The sequence below is a fragment of the Schistocerca serialis genome, chromosome 8 (genome assembly GCF_023864345.2).
Source record: "Schistocerca serialis cubense isolate TAMUIC-IGC-003099 chromosome 8, iqSchSeri2.2, whole genome shotgun sequence".
Lineage (NCBI taxonomy): Eukaryota > Metazoa > Arthropoda > Insecta > Orthoptera > Acrididae > Schistocerca > Schistocerca serialis.
Window position 1 is genome coordinate 505,090,157 of NC_064645.1, and position 16,145 is coordinate 505,106,301.

The following is a 16,145-nucleotide window of genomic DNA, read 5'->3' on the forward strand; positions in this document are numbered from 1 at the left end:
TTCCATGTATTTGTTTGCTTTGGAGCCAGCCTGATTCAGTTCTTCCAAGGATATTATATAAAAATTGTCTGTCTAGATCACATTTTATTTCTTCAAATGGATAATGCATTTCAATAGACTGCCATCATCAGATCTATCATAAGACAAAAAAGGAAAAAAGACAGGAATAACTTTATTTAACACATTACTAGAAAGAAGGTGTGCTAACTAATTGGTCAAAGAAAAATATAAGCATCAGATATGAAAGACACATACCATATACTTAGAGTATCAATATATCATGTTATGTCAATTAGTACATTATAATACTAAGTAAATCCATACTGGCACTAACAGAGTCACTGTTACAAAAGTAAACTGTACATCTGCCACTAGGTGGCAGTTTTAACATTAAAGTGCAGTCTATGTTATTGAAGTATAACAGGCTCAAACATAAGTCAAATGCAAATTACATTAATAATATATTTTATACTTGTGTTTCCATACTTCAGTAAACAGTAAATAAAGCAGCTGGATTTATCCATATACATATCTATAGATCTCATAAAACTTTAACAAACATGAATTTACCTAGGGAATAGACAATATGAAACAGATTTGCAATAAAATGACACAAAGCACACTTCATACAAAATGAGATAAAATAAAATAAGAAAAGGACAAATGAGAGATAAAATATACTTCAGAAAGAAAAATTTTTATTTTGATGTTGTCTACTAAATATATGTTTTATGACAGATCTGATGATGACAGTCTACCGAAAAGCATTTGAAGAAATAAAGCACAGTCTAGACAGGCAATTTTTATGTAAGTATATCAGGGTTTCAAATCTCTGTAAATACTTTCTGTATTCCATTATCAATATTCCAGCGATCTGCTGAAAGCAACAGTGGATGGTCCTGTAAGATATGTGGTGGCATGATGGCATGGAGACATCTGCTTCACATTGCTCTAGTCACTTTTAGAGTCTGGAAATCCTAGATGTAGCAGCAGTTGTCTCTGTCACATATCTGATGTGGTGGAGTTTGTGCCAGGAGCAGTGTTGTAACTTCCGAGTTTGGAAGCTGCACTTTTTACTCACAAAAAGTCTTCTGGGGGGGAATAAAATGACTCCAATTTCCAGATAGTTCTAGGATTGAAAGATATGCCCAAAGGGCTCACAGATTGTGAGTTTTACTCTGCAAGAGATTGTGCACTGATTTGAAACCTCCTGGAAGATTAAAACTGTGTGCTGGTCTGGGACTCAAAACTAGGATCTCTGCCTTTTCCAGGTGAGTGTTTTACTGACTGAGTTATTCAAGCATGACACATGACTGATTCTCATAGCTTTACTTCCACCAGCAGAAGTACAGCTATCACTACATAAGTACCTCCATCCACATCAGACCTACCAACCACCAAGAATATCTTCACTTTGACAGCTCCCCCCCATTCCACACCAAGAAGTCCCTTCCATAGAGCCTAGCCATTCACAGTTGTTTCATCTGTAATGAAGAGCAGTTCTTCTCTAAATATGCCAAGAGTCTCACTGAGACCTCCACAGACTGAAATTATCCTTCCAACCATGTCCAGAAACAGTTCTCTGATGCCTTGTCTCATCATCTGCATACCGTTCCTGACATACCAACAGCCTGGTGACAGAGGAGCATTCCTCTTTTGACTCAGCACTAGACATGACTCAAGCAATTTAATCACATTTTCTGCCAGCATTTTGATTATCTCTCATCCTGCCTTGAAATAAGAAATATCCTATCCTCCGCACCCCTCCCAGAGTGGTATTCTGCCACCCACCCTGTACAATATCTAATCATCTCTACTCCACCTATGCTCCCAACCACTTGCCTCATGACTCATATCCCTACAATAGACCCAGATGCAAGCCCTGTCCCAGTCATCCTCCCACTACCACATACGTCACTTCTGCCACAGGCAGTTATTACCTCATCTGAGGCAGGGCCATCTACGAAAACATCCATATAGCCACCTAACTTATCTGCAACCAATGCGCAACATTCTACAAGGGCAGGACCACTAATCAGCAGAATATCCACATGAATGTTTAACCATTGCCAAGCTGTGGCCAAGAGACAGCTGAACGACCAAGTTAAATAGCATGCTGCAGAACATGATGTACTTGACTTTAATAGGTGCTTCACAGTCCTTACAATTGGATCCTTGCCACCTGCACATGCTTCTCTGAGTTGTTAAAGTCAGAATAATCCACCCCCCCCCCTTTCCACTGCCTGCTTCTGTCCCATTCCCCTGTTCCAGTTCAGCCTTACACATCTTCTGTCCCCCAGCTAACCTGCACAGATGCTTCCCTTTCTCTGCTTCTCTCCTCCCCCCCCCCCATACCCCCACCCCCCGTCATGAAGCTGCACCTAGCTGCCCATCATCCCTGGCCCCACCATTCCCCAGTATGTTGTCACAGGTAGAGCGTGTGTGTGTGTGTGTGTGTGTGTGTGTGTGTGTGTGTGTGTCTGCTGTGTGGTTTACATCAATCTATCCTAGTATTCATGTTATTTTATCCCATTGAGAGAGAGAGAGAGAGAGAGAGAGAGAGAGAGAGAGAGAGAGAGAGAGAGAGGCCAAAGTTGTTAACATATGCCTGTCTAACTGTGCTTAACTTGGAGGTAGCCAGTTTGAGTCCTGGTGCTGGAAGATATTTTCACCTCTGTTGCTTGGTCAAAAGGGGAAGGTGAGAGGGTGGTGTAGAGTCCTTGATCACAAGATTTTGTGCTAAAGTACTGAATTAAACTGTAAACCTCCCCACAGTGACTTCATCAAGTGAGGGTGAAGTGAGGGCAGGTGACACTGTTGATGGTGATCCATCCATTGGAGTCAGATGTTCAGTGTGGGATTCTTTGGTGCTATTCAAGTGGACTAGGCTTTCTACTAGTTCTGTGTTTTATCCTCTGCCTTCACTCATCATTATACAGCACAAACATGACACACAGACACTTTTGGGTGTGTTCAAATTAAGATACATCACAGTCATGTACACTCAACAAATGCACTTGAAACACAACTCTCACGCACTGTGAGCAAATGAGGCACTGTGTGAGGAGGAAAAATCCACTTTCTGATTAGGTGGTTAAACCTGAACTGGGGAGTCACCTATCAAACATACCAAGTGATGCTCTCTTTCTCATTTCTGTGTGTGTGTGTGTGTGTGTGTGTGTGTGTGTGTGAGAGAGAGAGAGAGAGAGAGAGGGGGGGGGGAGGGGGGTGAGAGGTGGAAGGGACACTATGTTAATAGTACTTTAATTTTGGTTGAAACTTAATTGAATATTTGAAATATAATCCACAAATATTTAAGACAGCATGATTCACTGTAAGATGCATTTTTATGAAGTATATTTTTTTCTTCTTCCTTGAAGGTTTAGGTTATACAGTTTACATAAGATTGTCTTTTTCAGCTGTTTATGCCCATCTGGTTACAGTGGTCCAAAATGTCAAGGAACAACAAGAAGCTTCCAAGGGGATGGATGGGCATGGTACTCTCCTCTTAGCACCTGTGACAAATCACATCTCAGTATTGAATTCAGAACAACAGAAGCAAATGGACTGTTACTGTACAATGGACCTGTTGCTCCACCAGGCAGTGGTCAGGCTGTAATATCAGGTTATCTTGAAATTTTTCAAAAAATAAATGATCTTAAATGTGCTTATATTCTTTCACATATCACTAAAATTGTATAGTACCATTGTCATTTGATATGTGGAATAAATTTCCTTCTGTGTAGAGGAAATGTCCTAATACTTATTTCTGTTACTGATAGATTTTATTTCCCTGGAGCTAGAAGGAGGTTTGCCAAAAATGTTAATTGACTTTGGTTCAGGAGTTGTTTCACTGAAGATAAATAAGACTTTAAGATTAAATGATGGCAATTATCATCACATAGATATATTCTGGGACACAGAGGTAAGGAGGTAGCTTTCACATTTTGTCATTAACTTATTTTTTCCTGTAATTTGAGTAAACCATTTTGAATGAAAGTAACACAATAGGAGATTATAAAAAAGGGAAATAGGAAAGGCCTTTTTAAGTAAGCTGTCTACATACATGGCATGGGCTGGACCATCACTCACTAAAACTTCATTCACTGTTTTCATAATTTCATTCTCTTGTCATGAAGCCTTGTAATTTGCATATAAAAGTGTTTCTGTTAAATAAGGTTATTCTTTTACATTCTGTTGGGACAGACTCTCTGATCTGATTTGTTAACAGGTTCCAGTTTTACACTGTAAGAGTACCGACACATCGTGTGAAGTCTGTTTTAAATTCAGTCTACAATTCCTTGAGACAGGCAATAGTTGTAAGAACTAATGGAATGCTTTGATTCTGAGCTTACTTGTTTATGATTGTTTTACTAGAACCATGGAAAATAATTAGTGTATCCACACATCTAAGTGGAGGTGCAATGTTCAGGCAAAAAACACACACACATGTTTGTATGACTATTTTCAACTGAATTAAGTTATATGACATTGAAATATTGTAAATAAACATAACCAATAAAAGTAATAACAAAGCAAATTCATTACATTTCACATACCCTTGATAATATAATCTTCTACTCCTTTACAGTGAATTACAAGTATCAGAGAAAAGTGTTGATGAAGACATCATGAATTACACTCTACTCAGTTTTTTGTAGTCAGTAACTTTCACTAATCCAACTGGTCTGATTTCATAAATTGTTTCTTTTACTGACACTCACTGGAATGAAAAAATATTTACTTTATTTGATAGTCATTCTGTTTCATACAAGCATGGCTGTCCAAAGAAAATCATACTACAGTACTGACAGCAATAACTTTTTCTATTCTGCTCTTTCTGGTGACTCTTCACTTTCCTGAAAACTTTATAACCTCATTGAATCATAAGATTCACTTTTAGTAGCTATCAGTAAAGCCCCAGTTCTTTAAAGGACCAAACTCCCAGGTACAAAACAGTTTCAAACTTCTTATTACAAATGACATAATGTGATAATTAAACATGTAAGTGAGAAAAAGTTTAGAAAAAGTATGAAATTATGTTCAGAGTTTGTCAGAAGTCACCAAGTGCTCCCATTATCATACCATGGATGAGTATAGTCTGGATAATTTGCACTCCATTTTAAGCAAAAGCTAGTTTTTCACATACCTCAATGTTTATGACATCATATCTATGAACTGTGGGCCACACACTTATATAATTTTGGAGATACATTCAGTGGTATATGTGGGAGCTGTCTGCCCAATGTGTTGCAATTCACATTAGTATTACAGAAGTCATAGATTAAAATGTCATGCCTGATGGAGCAGTTTTATCCACATGAACATTAAAAATATAGTAAGCAATAAACTTTTTTCCTTTCATCATGTTGTGGGAGTGTCAGCAAGAAAAAGCTCCATAAAAGTTTTAAACTATGTATGGCTTCAGCTGCCAGTGACTGCAGTCACGTGTATGTGAGTTGTGTTTGCACACACACATGTGCATGTGGGAGGGGGGTGCGATGTGGCTGTCTGTCGTCTGTTTTTGACGAAGGCCTTGATGGCCAAAAGCTTACTTGTGACAGCGTTTTGTTGTGCCTATCTGTGACTCAGCATCTCCACTATATGGTGATACATTCCATTCTGGATTTTCCATTGTTTGATAACCTATGTGCTGCAAGCCACTGAGTGCTCTTGTTCTCAAATACTGGGTGAATATAATCTGGGTATTTACATGTGGTGAACTACACTGTCTCAAGACATACACACAGTTTCTAGCTGTAATACTTGTCTTATATTGGAAGTCAAATTTTTGTTGTATGTTGAACTCGTTAGATAGGCAACCTGCAACTGGGTTTGTGAACCATAATCTATGATAGTCATTCAGTAATATAGATTATCTTCTGCTGCTAACTGTCTTGCCATTTTACATGTCATATATCATAATTTTGTTTTAAAAAAAGAAAGTCACTGGCCACATTTTGTACCCACTAAATAACATGCATGTGTAATTCCATTTGTCATTTATTCTTGTAAGATCCACAATTTCTTTTAATCTCTCACAGAAAGGCATACACTACAGTACACACTACATAGACAAGGCCCACTGAGCATGTCACAACCATTGTTTTAGAGGATAAAAAAACAGTTAACGTACACAGAAATTTGTTTGCTACAAGTAATTGATGAAATCAGGAAAACCAACCAAAAATTTGACATCATTCTTCATCATGACAATGCTGACTGCCGCGCAACATGTCAAATAACTGAATAATTCAGCCCGCATTCCATGTATGTTTCATTATTTTTATTGTATGGCACTTGTCCAACCATCATTAGAGTTCACATCCTGATTCTTCATGTGCTTGCATACTTCTAAAAATTTTGACAGGTTTTATAACTTACTTTATTAATATAACAACAAAAATAACCAATTACATTATATTACTTTCTAATAGCTTTTTGCTCAACAATGCAACATGTTCATTCATTTTGCTAATGAAAATATTAGATTGATAGCACAACTTCATGCAAGATATTGCCTTCCACAAGCTGCCTAATAATATTCATTCAGTTGAAGTCACCTATATCACATCTTTGTTAGAATTTGGCCCCTTTATGTTTGACATAGCTTCACAAACAAGACGAATATTGGCATTTCAGAAGTAGCAGACTTTCACTCCTAGGATCTAGTAAAAGAATCTGAACATCACAAAATACGTGGCTCATTCTTTTGCCAATTTTGTGCTTCTGTCAATATTGACTTCATTAATGTTGTCCTGCCAACCATTTTTAAGGTTTTTTCACATAATCTGTATGTTATTTAAAGCAACAACACAAATTAACAAAAAAATGAATGAGAAGGTCAGTAGCTGACCATTGACATCGGATACCCTGCAAACTTTTAAGATTAAATGAATTTTCATTTTTTAACTCAGTGTATATTCATTTCCTTAACATATGTGTTGTTTGTTTATTTGATAAAAATATGTTTTAGAGGAGATGAACTGTAGTTTAAATAGACCAGTGGCCTAAATAAGTGTCATGAGTTAAATCTCCACTTATATGTTCAGAATCACCACTAGTTTATGCAGTCAATTGTCGATTGAAATAAATTTGAAAAAATAAAAATAAGGTTCAAAAAATGAGAACTCCAGGTAAGAATATCAACAGTATTATGCAATTATCTGCAGCGACAAGAACTCTCTTGCTCAGGTCTGCCATATACTCACACACCCCCAATCCTCCCACTGCCCCTAAGAACCAGGTACAAAAGAATGCCACCTTTGTCTCCCAATAGTGGACTGGAACAGCTGAATGACATCCTTTACCAGAGCTTTGATTATCCATCATCATGCTCTGAAATGTGGGACATCCTACCCAAGGTCCTCCTAAAGTGGTGTTCCATTGCCCATCCAACCTCCACAACATCCTAGTCATCCTATGGCACCCCCAATCTCAACTTCTTGCCACAAGGATCATATGCCTTTGGATCCTGATACAAGACCTGCCCAGTTCAACCTCCCAGCACCTCCTATTCCAGTCCTGTCACAGGTTTATCCCTCCCCATCAGAGGCTGGGTGACATGTGAAGCAGCCATGACATTTACCAGCTCTGCTGGTGTCACTGCAGAGCTTTTTACGAGGTGCATTCAAGTTCTAAGGCCTCCGATTTTTTTCTCCGGACTGGAAAGAGATAGAAACATGCGCATTGTTTTAAAATGAGGCTGCGTTCATTGTCAATATGTCCGAGAGATGGCAGCACCATATGGCAAATGGAATTTTACCACCAGCGGCGAGAATGAGAACTGTTTTAAATACTTAAAATGGCGATGTTTTCCTTACTTGAACAGCGTGCAATCATTCGTTTTCTGAATTTTCATAGTGTGAAACTAATTGAAATTCATCAACAGTTGAAGGAGACACGTGGTGATGGAGCTATGGATGTGTCGAAAGTGCGTTCGTGGGTGCGACAGTTTAATGAAGGCAGAACATCGTGTGACAACAAACCGAAACAACCTCGGGCTCGCACAAGCCGGTCTGACGACATGATCGAGAAAGTGGAGAGAATTGTTTTGGGGGATCACCGAATGACTGTTGAACAAATCGCCTCCAGAGTTGGCATTTCTGTGGGTTCTGTGCACACAATCCTGCATGACGACCTGAAAATGCGAAAAGTGTCATCCAGGTGGGTGCCACGAATGCTGACGGACGACCACATGGCTGCCCGTGTGGCATGTTGCCAAGCAATGTTGACGCGCAACGGCAGCATGAATGGGACTTTCTTTTCATCGGTTGTGACAATGGATGAGACGTGGATGCCATTTTTCAATCCAGAAACAAAGCGCCAGTCAGCTCAATGGAAGCACACAGATTCACTGCCACCAAAAAAATTTCGGGTAACCGCCAGTGCTGAAAAAATGCTGGTGTCCATGTTCTGGGACAGTGAGGTCTTAATCCTTACCCATTGCATTCCAAAGGGCACTACGGTAACAGGTGCATCCTACAAAAATGTTTTGAAGAACAAATTCCTTCCTGCACTGCAACAAAAACGTCCGGGAAGGGCTGCACGTGTGCTGTTTCACCAAGGCAACGCACCCGCACATCGAGCTAACGTTATGCGACAGTTTCTTCGTGATAACAACTTTGAAGTGATTCCTCATGCTCTCTACTCACCTGACCTGGCTCCTAGTGACTTTTGGCTTTTTCCAACAATGAAAGACACTCTCGGTGGCCGCACATTCACCAGCCGTGCTGCTATTGCCTCAGCGATTTTCCAGTGGTCAAAACAGACTCCTAAAGAAGCCTTCGCTGCTGCCATGGCATGAGCATTGTGAAAAATGTGTATGTCTGCAGGGCGATTACGTCGAGAAGTATCGCCAGTTTCATCGATTTCGGGTGAGTAGTTAATTAGAAAAAAAATCAGAGGCCTTAGAACTTGAGTGCACCTCGTATATTGGTATGACTACCAACCAGCTGTCCACCAAGATAAATGGCCACTGCCAAACTGTGGCCAAGAGTAAAGTGGGACCACCCTGTGGCACAACATGCAACTGAACCCAACATGCTTGATTTCAGTGGCTCCTTCACAACCCAGGCCATCTGGAACCTCCACTCCACCACCCATTTTTCTGAACTGGGTGTTATCATTGCAACACATTCACCACTGCTGAAATTGCACTGGCTTCAACCTGTGGTAAACTACTGCCCTCACACTCTTGAACCAACAGTTTCTGCCCCCACTGTCCTAGGCCTCCTCCCAATTCATGTCCGCTCATCCTCATTGTGTGCCGGTCTCTGCCAATCCATCCACTACTCTTTTTCCCCTTCTCTGCTCCTCTCCTTTTCACTCCCCATTCCTCTTCCCTTCCCCCATCCCTCCCCCACAGCCTTCTGACAGTGAATCTGGCTACTATTTACTCCCTGCATGCTCTGTCAGGCAGTGCTAACTCCCTCCCCCCCCCCCCCCCCCTCTCCCTTGCCCAGGTCCTGCACCGTGCTATACCTTCCTCCTCTGACCCACTCTGGATTGCTGCTTTTGTGCAGTATGACACTACTACCTTCTGGCCACAGCAGTTGGAGATGCATGAGATGTGATTGCTTGTGCAAACTTGTGTGTCTTTCTTTTTTCAAGAAGGCTCTCGCCAAAACAAAATCTGTCATGATCTGCCCATCTGCAAATCAACACATTATCTTTACAAAAAATGAAGCTCCACTTTCTGGCCCTAGACAGGCCAACAGGGCCTAGCCAACCACCTTATCATCTGCCAACGGCGTCATCAGATGTATTATGGAGGGGCATGTGGTCAGCACACCACTCTCCCAGTCATCAGTTTTCTTGATCTTGGAACCATTACTAATTGGTTGAATAGTTCCTTAGTTGAAAGAAGGAAGACTGGGTTTAACATCCTGTTGACATTGATGTTGTTAGAGGCCGAGCTTGTGCTCGGATTGCGTCATGGATGGGGAACAAAATTGGCTGTGTCCTTTCAAAGGAATCATCCTGGCATTTGCCTGGGGCAGTTTATGGAAATCACAGAAAACATAAATCTTGATGGCCGGACATGGGTTTGAACCATCATCCTCCTGAATGTGAGTCCAGTTTGCTAACCACTGTGCCATCTCGCTCAGATCCTCAGTTGGCCTCACAAGGGTGAGTTCACCCTGTACCACTCCTCCCACCAAGGAAAAATCCCTGCCAATACTCAGAATGAAACCTGGGTCCCCCACATGGCAGTCAGCTGTGCTCACCACTCAGCTATGGAGGCGTAACTTCAGTCGAAATACATACCCAAAAATTGGGTGACAATAATTTATTGAATTAAATGATAAAATAAACAATTACTGTTTTATTTTAGATCTAATATTTGCAGGAAACAACAGTGATTGTTTGTTACAAAGTACTTTATTTGAAGATAGTACAGATTACATTTTTCATATAAATGTTACAGGCTTTAAGTCAGGTTAGTTTCTTTACAGAAACTGTATACCATGGAGAGTCACTCCCCCCATTAACTGTTCTACTGACTTCATTTATACACCAGTTTTCTTATGAAATTTGTGTTTTTTTAAATATGTTAACAGTTAAGTGCTCATAAATTAAAATAAACTTATGAAGCTGGTTAACCACACTGAGCATATATTTATACATATATCAGGAAGATTTAAGTTCTTCTAAACTGAAAATAGTGTTTGTAAGTTTGCTTCATTAATCTTTGTTTCCTTATTGAGTATATTAGTTCAGTGTTATCTCAAAGGAGTTAAATTCAGAAGTGTTCTCACTTTAAGAAAAGGCTAACTCTAGGAAATTTTGAGATGTATCAATAATAGTATAACATTCACTTTTTTCCTACAAAATGATTGCTTATGCTATGTTTGCTCATATTTCATTATTTACAGTAACAACCAAAATATGTTTCTGATCAATATTTTTGAGGTTATCCTATAAAAAAAAGGGCTTTGATATGAGATTTTCACAGCCTCTCTCTTTTTTGAGTGATGGAGTTGGCAGCCTTTGAAAATAGTCTCTCTAGTGGTATATAATTCACACAACCTCTCACATACTGTCTTGCTAAAACGTAACAGTGCTTGAGATTTCTGATATCTGTAAAGGATTTGCTCTGTGACTAACAGTTACAGGTGTTAACAAATGGAGAGAGATTTCTGCTGAGTCAAAGTTTTGAGCACAGAACATAGGCTTTCCCTTTTTCTTGGTTGTGTTAAATGAAAGTAACTTGTGATGTGATTAGATATCTAAAGGACCTCTTCCCTGAAATCATTGAAATTTTGTTGCAAATGTTACACTTAGGAGCAGCACTAATGTTTTCTGTAAAGTTTCTTCACATGTCACTAACATGATAAAGAATCACAAAGGCTGTAAATATCCAAATATCTTTTTCATCAATCAACAACAATAATACATTAAAATGTTGTAATCATCTGCTAACTCAACACAATATGTAGTGCACTGTTTGACTATTAGAAAGAATGTATCAGTGGGAGGAAAGGAGAAAATGGGTTATTCTACTAAATGAATATCCATCAGTTCCCAAATCTGAAGCCTTTCCAATTGTATATCTGCAGCACTTTGTTTTACCAGCTGGTGTTTTGGCATGATAAGTTACTTTTATATTTGGAGTTTGGTGCTAAACCTGATCTTTGGAGCTCTCGCTAGGCATTCAACCTAGTTGAAAATGTAGAACAAAGGAACAGCCATAACAGATTGTCTACCACTCCATTGTATCATTTCCATATCATATTTTCTTTTTCTGTCTTTCAAATAACTTAATTATAAAATAAAGGAGAGTAGAAGGAACAATATTTTGTTTTCTTTTTGCATTCTGTTGCAGCATCAGTTTGAAATGAGTACAATATAAGGTGCATTAAGTCACTCTGTTTGAAATCCATAATTTCAAACTGCTTGTGTTAGCTTCCTGTTCTGTTTGATTTTATTTTCAGAAGTTATCATATTAACAAATAAAGCACTTGGAAATATGCTGTCAGTAACATTTGGCTCTTTCCAGATGGAAAGAATATGTACCATTGTTAATGTAATTGCCAGAGTCATATTAGGTTATGATGTTATGCAGTTTTAAGCCTTACAGAAATAACACATTTTGTGTAGTTGTTAATGTATCTTATTTATGATAAAAAATAAAAAATATTATTTTTATCATTACTTATATCTTAATTACATTTCTTACTTATGTAGAAAGGTATCTTAAAGAAAGCACACATAACATAAATCGATAGCAGTTCTTTCTTTTGCTTAAATAGAATGTTCATCTTGTAGTGGACTACTGTAAATCTGCTGTCATGGCAGAAACTGAAGATGATGCAATTCCAAGATTTGATGACAGCAGCTGCAAGGCACAAGGAAAAGTTCCACTTTTCAATGAATATCTGAATGTTAACACACCACTTCAGATTGGTGGTCTTCACATAGAATTATTTCAACCACAGCAATATAATTGGAATTACATGCCCACTCTGACTGGTTTCTCTGGTTGCATCAGGAATGTGTTTTATAATGGTCAGGTAAGCCATGATCCATATTTATAGAAAGCAGGTGCAACAAAATAATGTGTTTTATATTGGGAAACATTTATTAAATATCATTGACACTTCTTAAATTGTTTTAGGAAAAAGTGAATATCTTTTTCAGAGTTAAAATTACTCATCACAAATTAAAATTTTGACATGCTGTAATTTTCTGCATGTCATTAACAGAATACAGTTTATAGTTTGAAACAATGCTTCCTTACAATGTGGTAATAATAGTAACTAATCTTTTCTAGTCACTTGCGCAACAAATATTTTCCTGGCTTGTTTATAGGTTCAGTTCTTTGTTGTTTAATTTGTTGGTTCTGCATGAATTTTCAGCAACAAGACTTGCTTTAATTTACAGATTTTAGAATAATTCCATCTTTACTTAGTATACACCTGAGGATTCTAGCCAAAAAACTGGCATTTATGTAGAATTTGAGTCTCACATGATGATACATAATTTGCACGTTTTGGGATAAATGGGATGATTTCTTTGAGTAACATCTAAAAATATGACAGCTGCTCTGCCCATTTTTACATGTATAAACCAAAAGGCAAGGCAATAAATGGTCACCAGGCACATAAACAAGACTGAAAGAGTTTTTCAGTACTATCTTTCTTTGGTGTTAATTAATAGAAAATAAACACATACACCACTATACTGCCCCTACTGACTACATTGTCACAGCACGGCGACCAAAATAGGGCGAGGGATTGTGTCAGATGGAGTGGGTGAAAGGAGAAAGGACATGGAGAGTGGAAGGAGTAGTGGAGAAGGCATGGCTAAGGGCTGGATAGGAGAGACAGCAAGGCAATGATTTAGAAATGTGGCATTAGTGAGCTCACACTGATGTAAGCAGAGGGGGTTATGTATGGCTCACATTGAAGAGGAGGAGGAGGTGAGTAACTGGAAAGGGGGAAGGGTGGAGAAACATAATAGGGGGAGGGAGAACTGCAGAAAGAAACATGCGAGTACAGATTGATGGAATGAAGTAGGAAGCACATGGATACTGGTAAAGATAAGTATGGGACATGGGCCAGTGAAGATGAATGCCAGGAGGATTGTGTGATTGAAGGACATGTTACTAGGACAAACCCCTCCTACAGAATTACCTGATATTGGGAGGGTGGAGGATCCCGATGAGCTTAGTGGTGAAGCAGCCAATGAGGTCCAGCATTTTGTGTTCAGCAGCATATTCTGCCACTGGGCGGTCAACTCCGCTCTTGACCGCAATTTGGTGGTGACAACTAATTTGAGTGTCTTTGATAGTGTAGGATATCCTTAAGATGGGAATGAAATAGCATGTGCTTAGACAGGTGTATAGGACAGTTCTTCCACAGGTATATGACCCATGTAGCAAGGGGTTAGGAATAGGTAAGGCATAATGATGAACCAGGATATTTTGTAGATTTGGTGCATGGGGGAATATCACTTTCAGAGAGGGGGGGAAGGATTGTCGTAACAATGTTCCTCTATTCTAGGCATGATTATAGGTAGTCAAAGGCTTGGTGAGGGATGTGGTTAAGTTATTCCAATCCAGGGTGATACTGGGGTAGCAAGGGTATGCGATTTGCGATTCCATATTTATAAAATGTCATTACTTTTCAAAAATGTATACCTCATTAGAAAGAATAGAATTAGAAATATTCTACTTGAAGTAGGTTACAGTACGCTTGTTCGCCCACTGCTTGAATACTGCTCAGCAGTGTGGGATCTATACCAGATAGGGTTGATAGAAGAGGTAGAGAAGATCCAACAGAGAGCAGCGCACTTCATTACAGGATCATTTAGTAATCGCAAAAGCATTACAGAGATGATAGATAAACTTCAGTGGAAGAGTTTGCAGGAGAGACGCTCAGTAGCTCGGTACGGGCTTTTGTTGAAGTTTCGATAACATACCTTCATCGAAGAGTCAAGCAGTATATTGCTCCCTCCTGCATATATCTAGTGAAGAGACGATGAGGATAAAATCAGAGAGATTAGAGCCCACACAGAAGCATACCGACAATCCTTCTTTCCACGAACAATACGAGACTGGAATAGAAGGGAGAACCAATAGAGGTACTCAAGGTACCCTCTGCCACTCACCGTCAGGTGGCTTGCGGAGTATTGATGTAGATGTAGATGTAGATGTATTAATGATCAATAGCTATGAAAATGTAATATCTGATTCCTGGTTTCTGCCTTTTTCTTTGTTTAAAAAATAACTAAATACGTAAAAATACAGTACAAAGAAGTGAGGAACTACTTCCCACCTGCACAGAATTCTAGAGTTAGCACTAACAGAGGGCACTCATTGTGTGCAGAACTACATTTCCTTTCATTTGTGGCTCCTTTAGCGATTTGTTTTATGTTGTTTATATTACCCAGTGCAATATCAATGGTGTTTAATATTTATGTTATTGCCTACAATATTGGCACTAGAGCACATGTCAACCACTTTTTTAACTCTTCGTCTTTTGTCGTGTTCTTCTTTTTATTGCTTTTTACTACTGTAACACTTTTTATACTTTATAAGCTTATTACACTTTAACTATTGTATCCCCCCTTTTATTTTCGCTGTTTCAATTAATTATTGAAAACTAGTGTATGCTGACATTAGCGACATCTGGTCAACTTACCAACAAACATCTTGTGGCTACTGTATGGTAGCTTGTTTTAAACAGTAGTTTTACTGACAACATGACTTGTGCATGTGATGTGATTTGTATGTATTTGACGATGCTGGTGCATTTGCATGTGTGTGTGTGTGTGTGAGAGAGAGAGAGAGAGAGAGAGAGAGAGGAGGGGGGGGGGGGGGGGGGGGAGAGAGAGAGAGAGAGAGAGAGAGAGAGAGAGAGAGAGAGAGAGAGAGAGAGAGAGAGAGAGAGAGAGGGGGGAGAGAGAGATCTGTTTTTGACCATGGCCTTGTTTGGCATAAAACTTATTTGTGACAGTCTTTCTGTTGTTCCTATCTGTGACTCACCATCTCCACTATATGGGGAGTAGCAACTTTCCTTTTCATAATAATGTTAAATTCAATAACATTTTACAGTCTTATCAAATATTTATAGATTTAAATAAAACAAAAGTAATGGCAATGGAAGGTAAATGCATAAGACCAAAAATATTGATAATGTGATAATGAAACAGGTAAATTCATTTACATATCTCAGGACAGAGATATCAGTATGTGAAACATGGTTCAAAATATACAAAAAAAAAGCACACCTGATGACTCTTAGCAGGGACATCCTGCTATAAATGGTAATATAAGAAGATATCTGGGTTAGGACTATGAGGAATATAAAATGTGGTGGCTGAGCCTGCACTTGTTTATGGTAGTGAAAACTGGATTCTTTGAAAAGGAAGAAAAACAGATAAATGAAGCAGCTGAAGAGGGATTCTGGTGACATGTCTTGGTCTAACATTAAGAGATATGGAGTGGAATGAAGACATAAGACAGCAAATAGTTGTGGAAACAACAGTGACAGAAGAGATGAGGCACTACCAAAGAATTGTGTGACAACGTCAAAAGGATGCCACCTGAGAGCCTGCAATGGCAAGAATTAAATATTAACTGAACTAGAAGCCTGGATATACAAGGGCTGATGAAGAGAGGGAGACAACAGTTTTGTTAC

At 39.0% G+C, this 16,145-nt stretch overlaps 1 protein-coding gene across 1 annotated transcript in view; it reads left to right on the forward strand.

The window, feature by feature from the left end:
- LOC126417095 (neural-cadherin-like) overlaps positions 1-16,145 on the forward strand; it is a 304,885-nt gene that overhangs the window by 228,019 nt on the left and 60,721 nt on the right. The window contains exons 18-20 of the mRNA XM_050084990.1: positions 3,420-3,625; positions 3,783-3,925; positions 12,255-12,515. Coding sequence (XP_049940947.1) covers positions 3,420-3,625; positions 3,783-3,925; positions 12,255-12,515 — 610 coding nt within the window. The remainder of the gene's footprint in view (positions 1-3,419; positions 3,626-3,782; positions 3,926-12,254; positions 12,516-16,145) is intronic.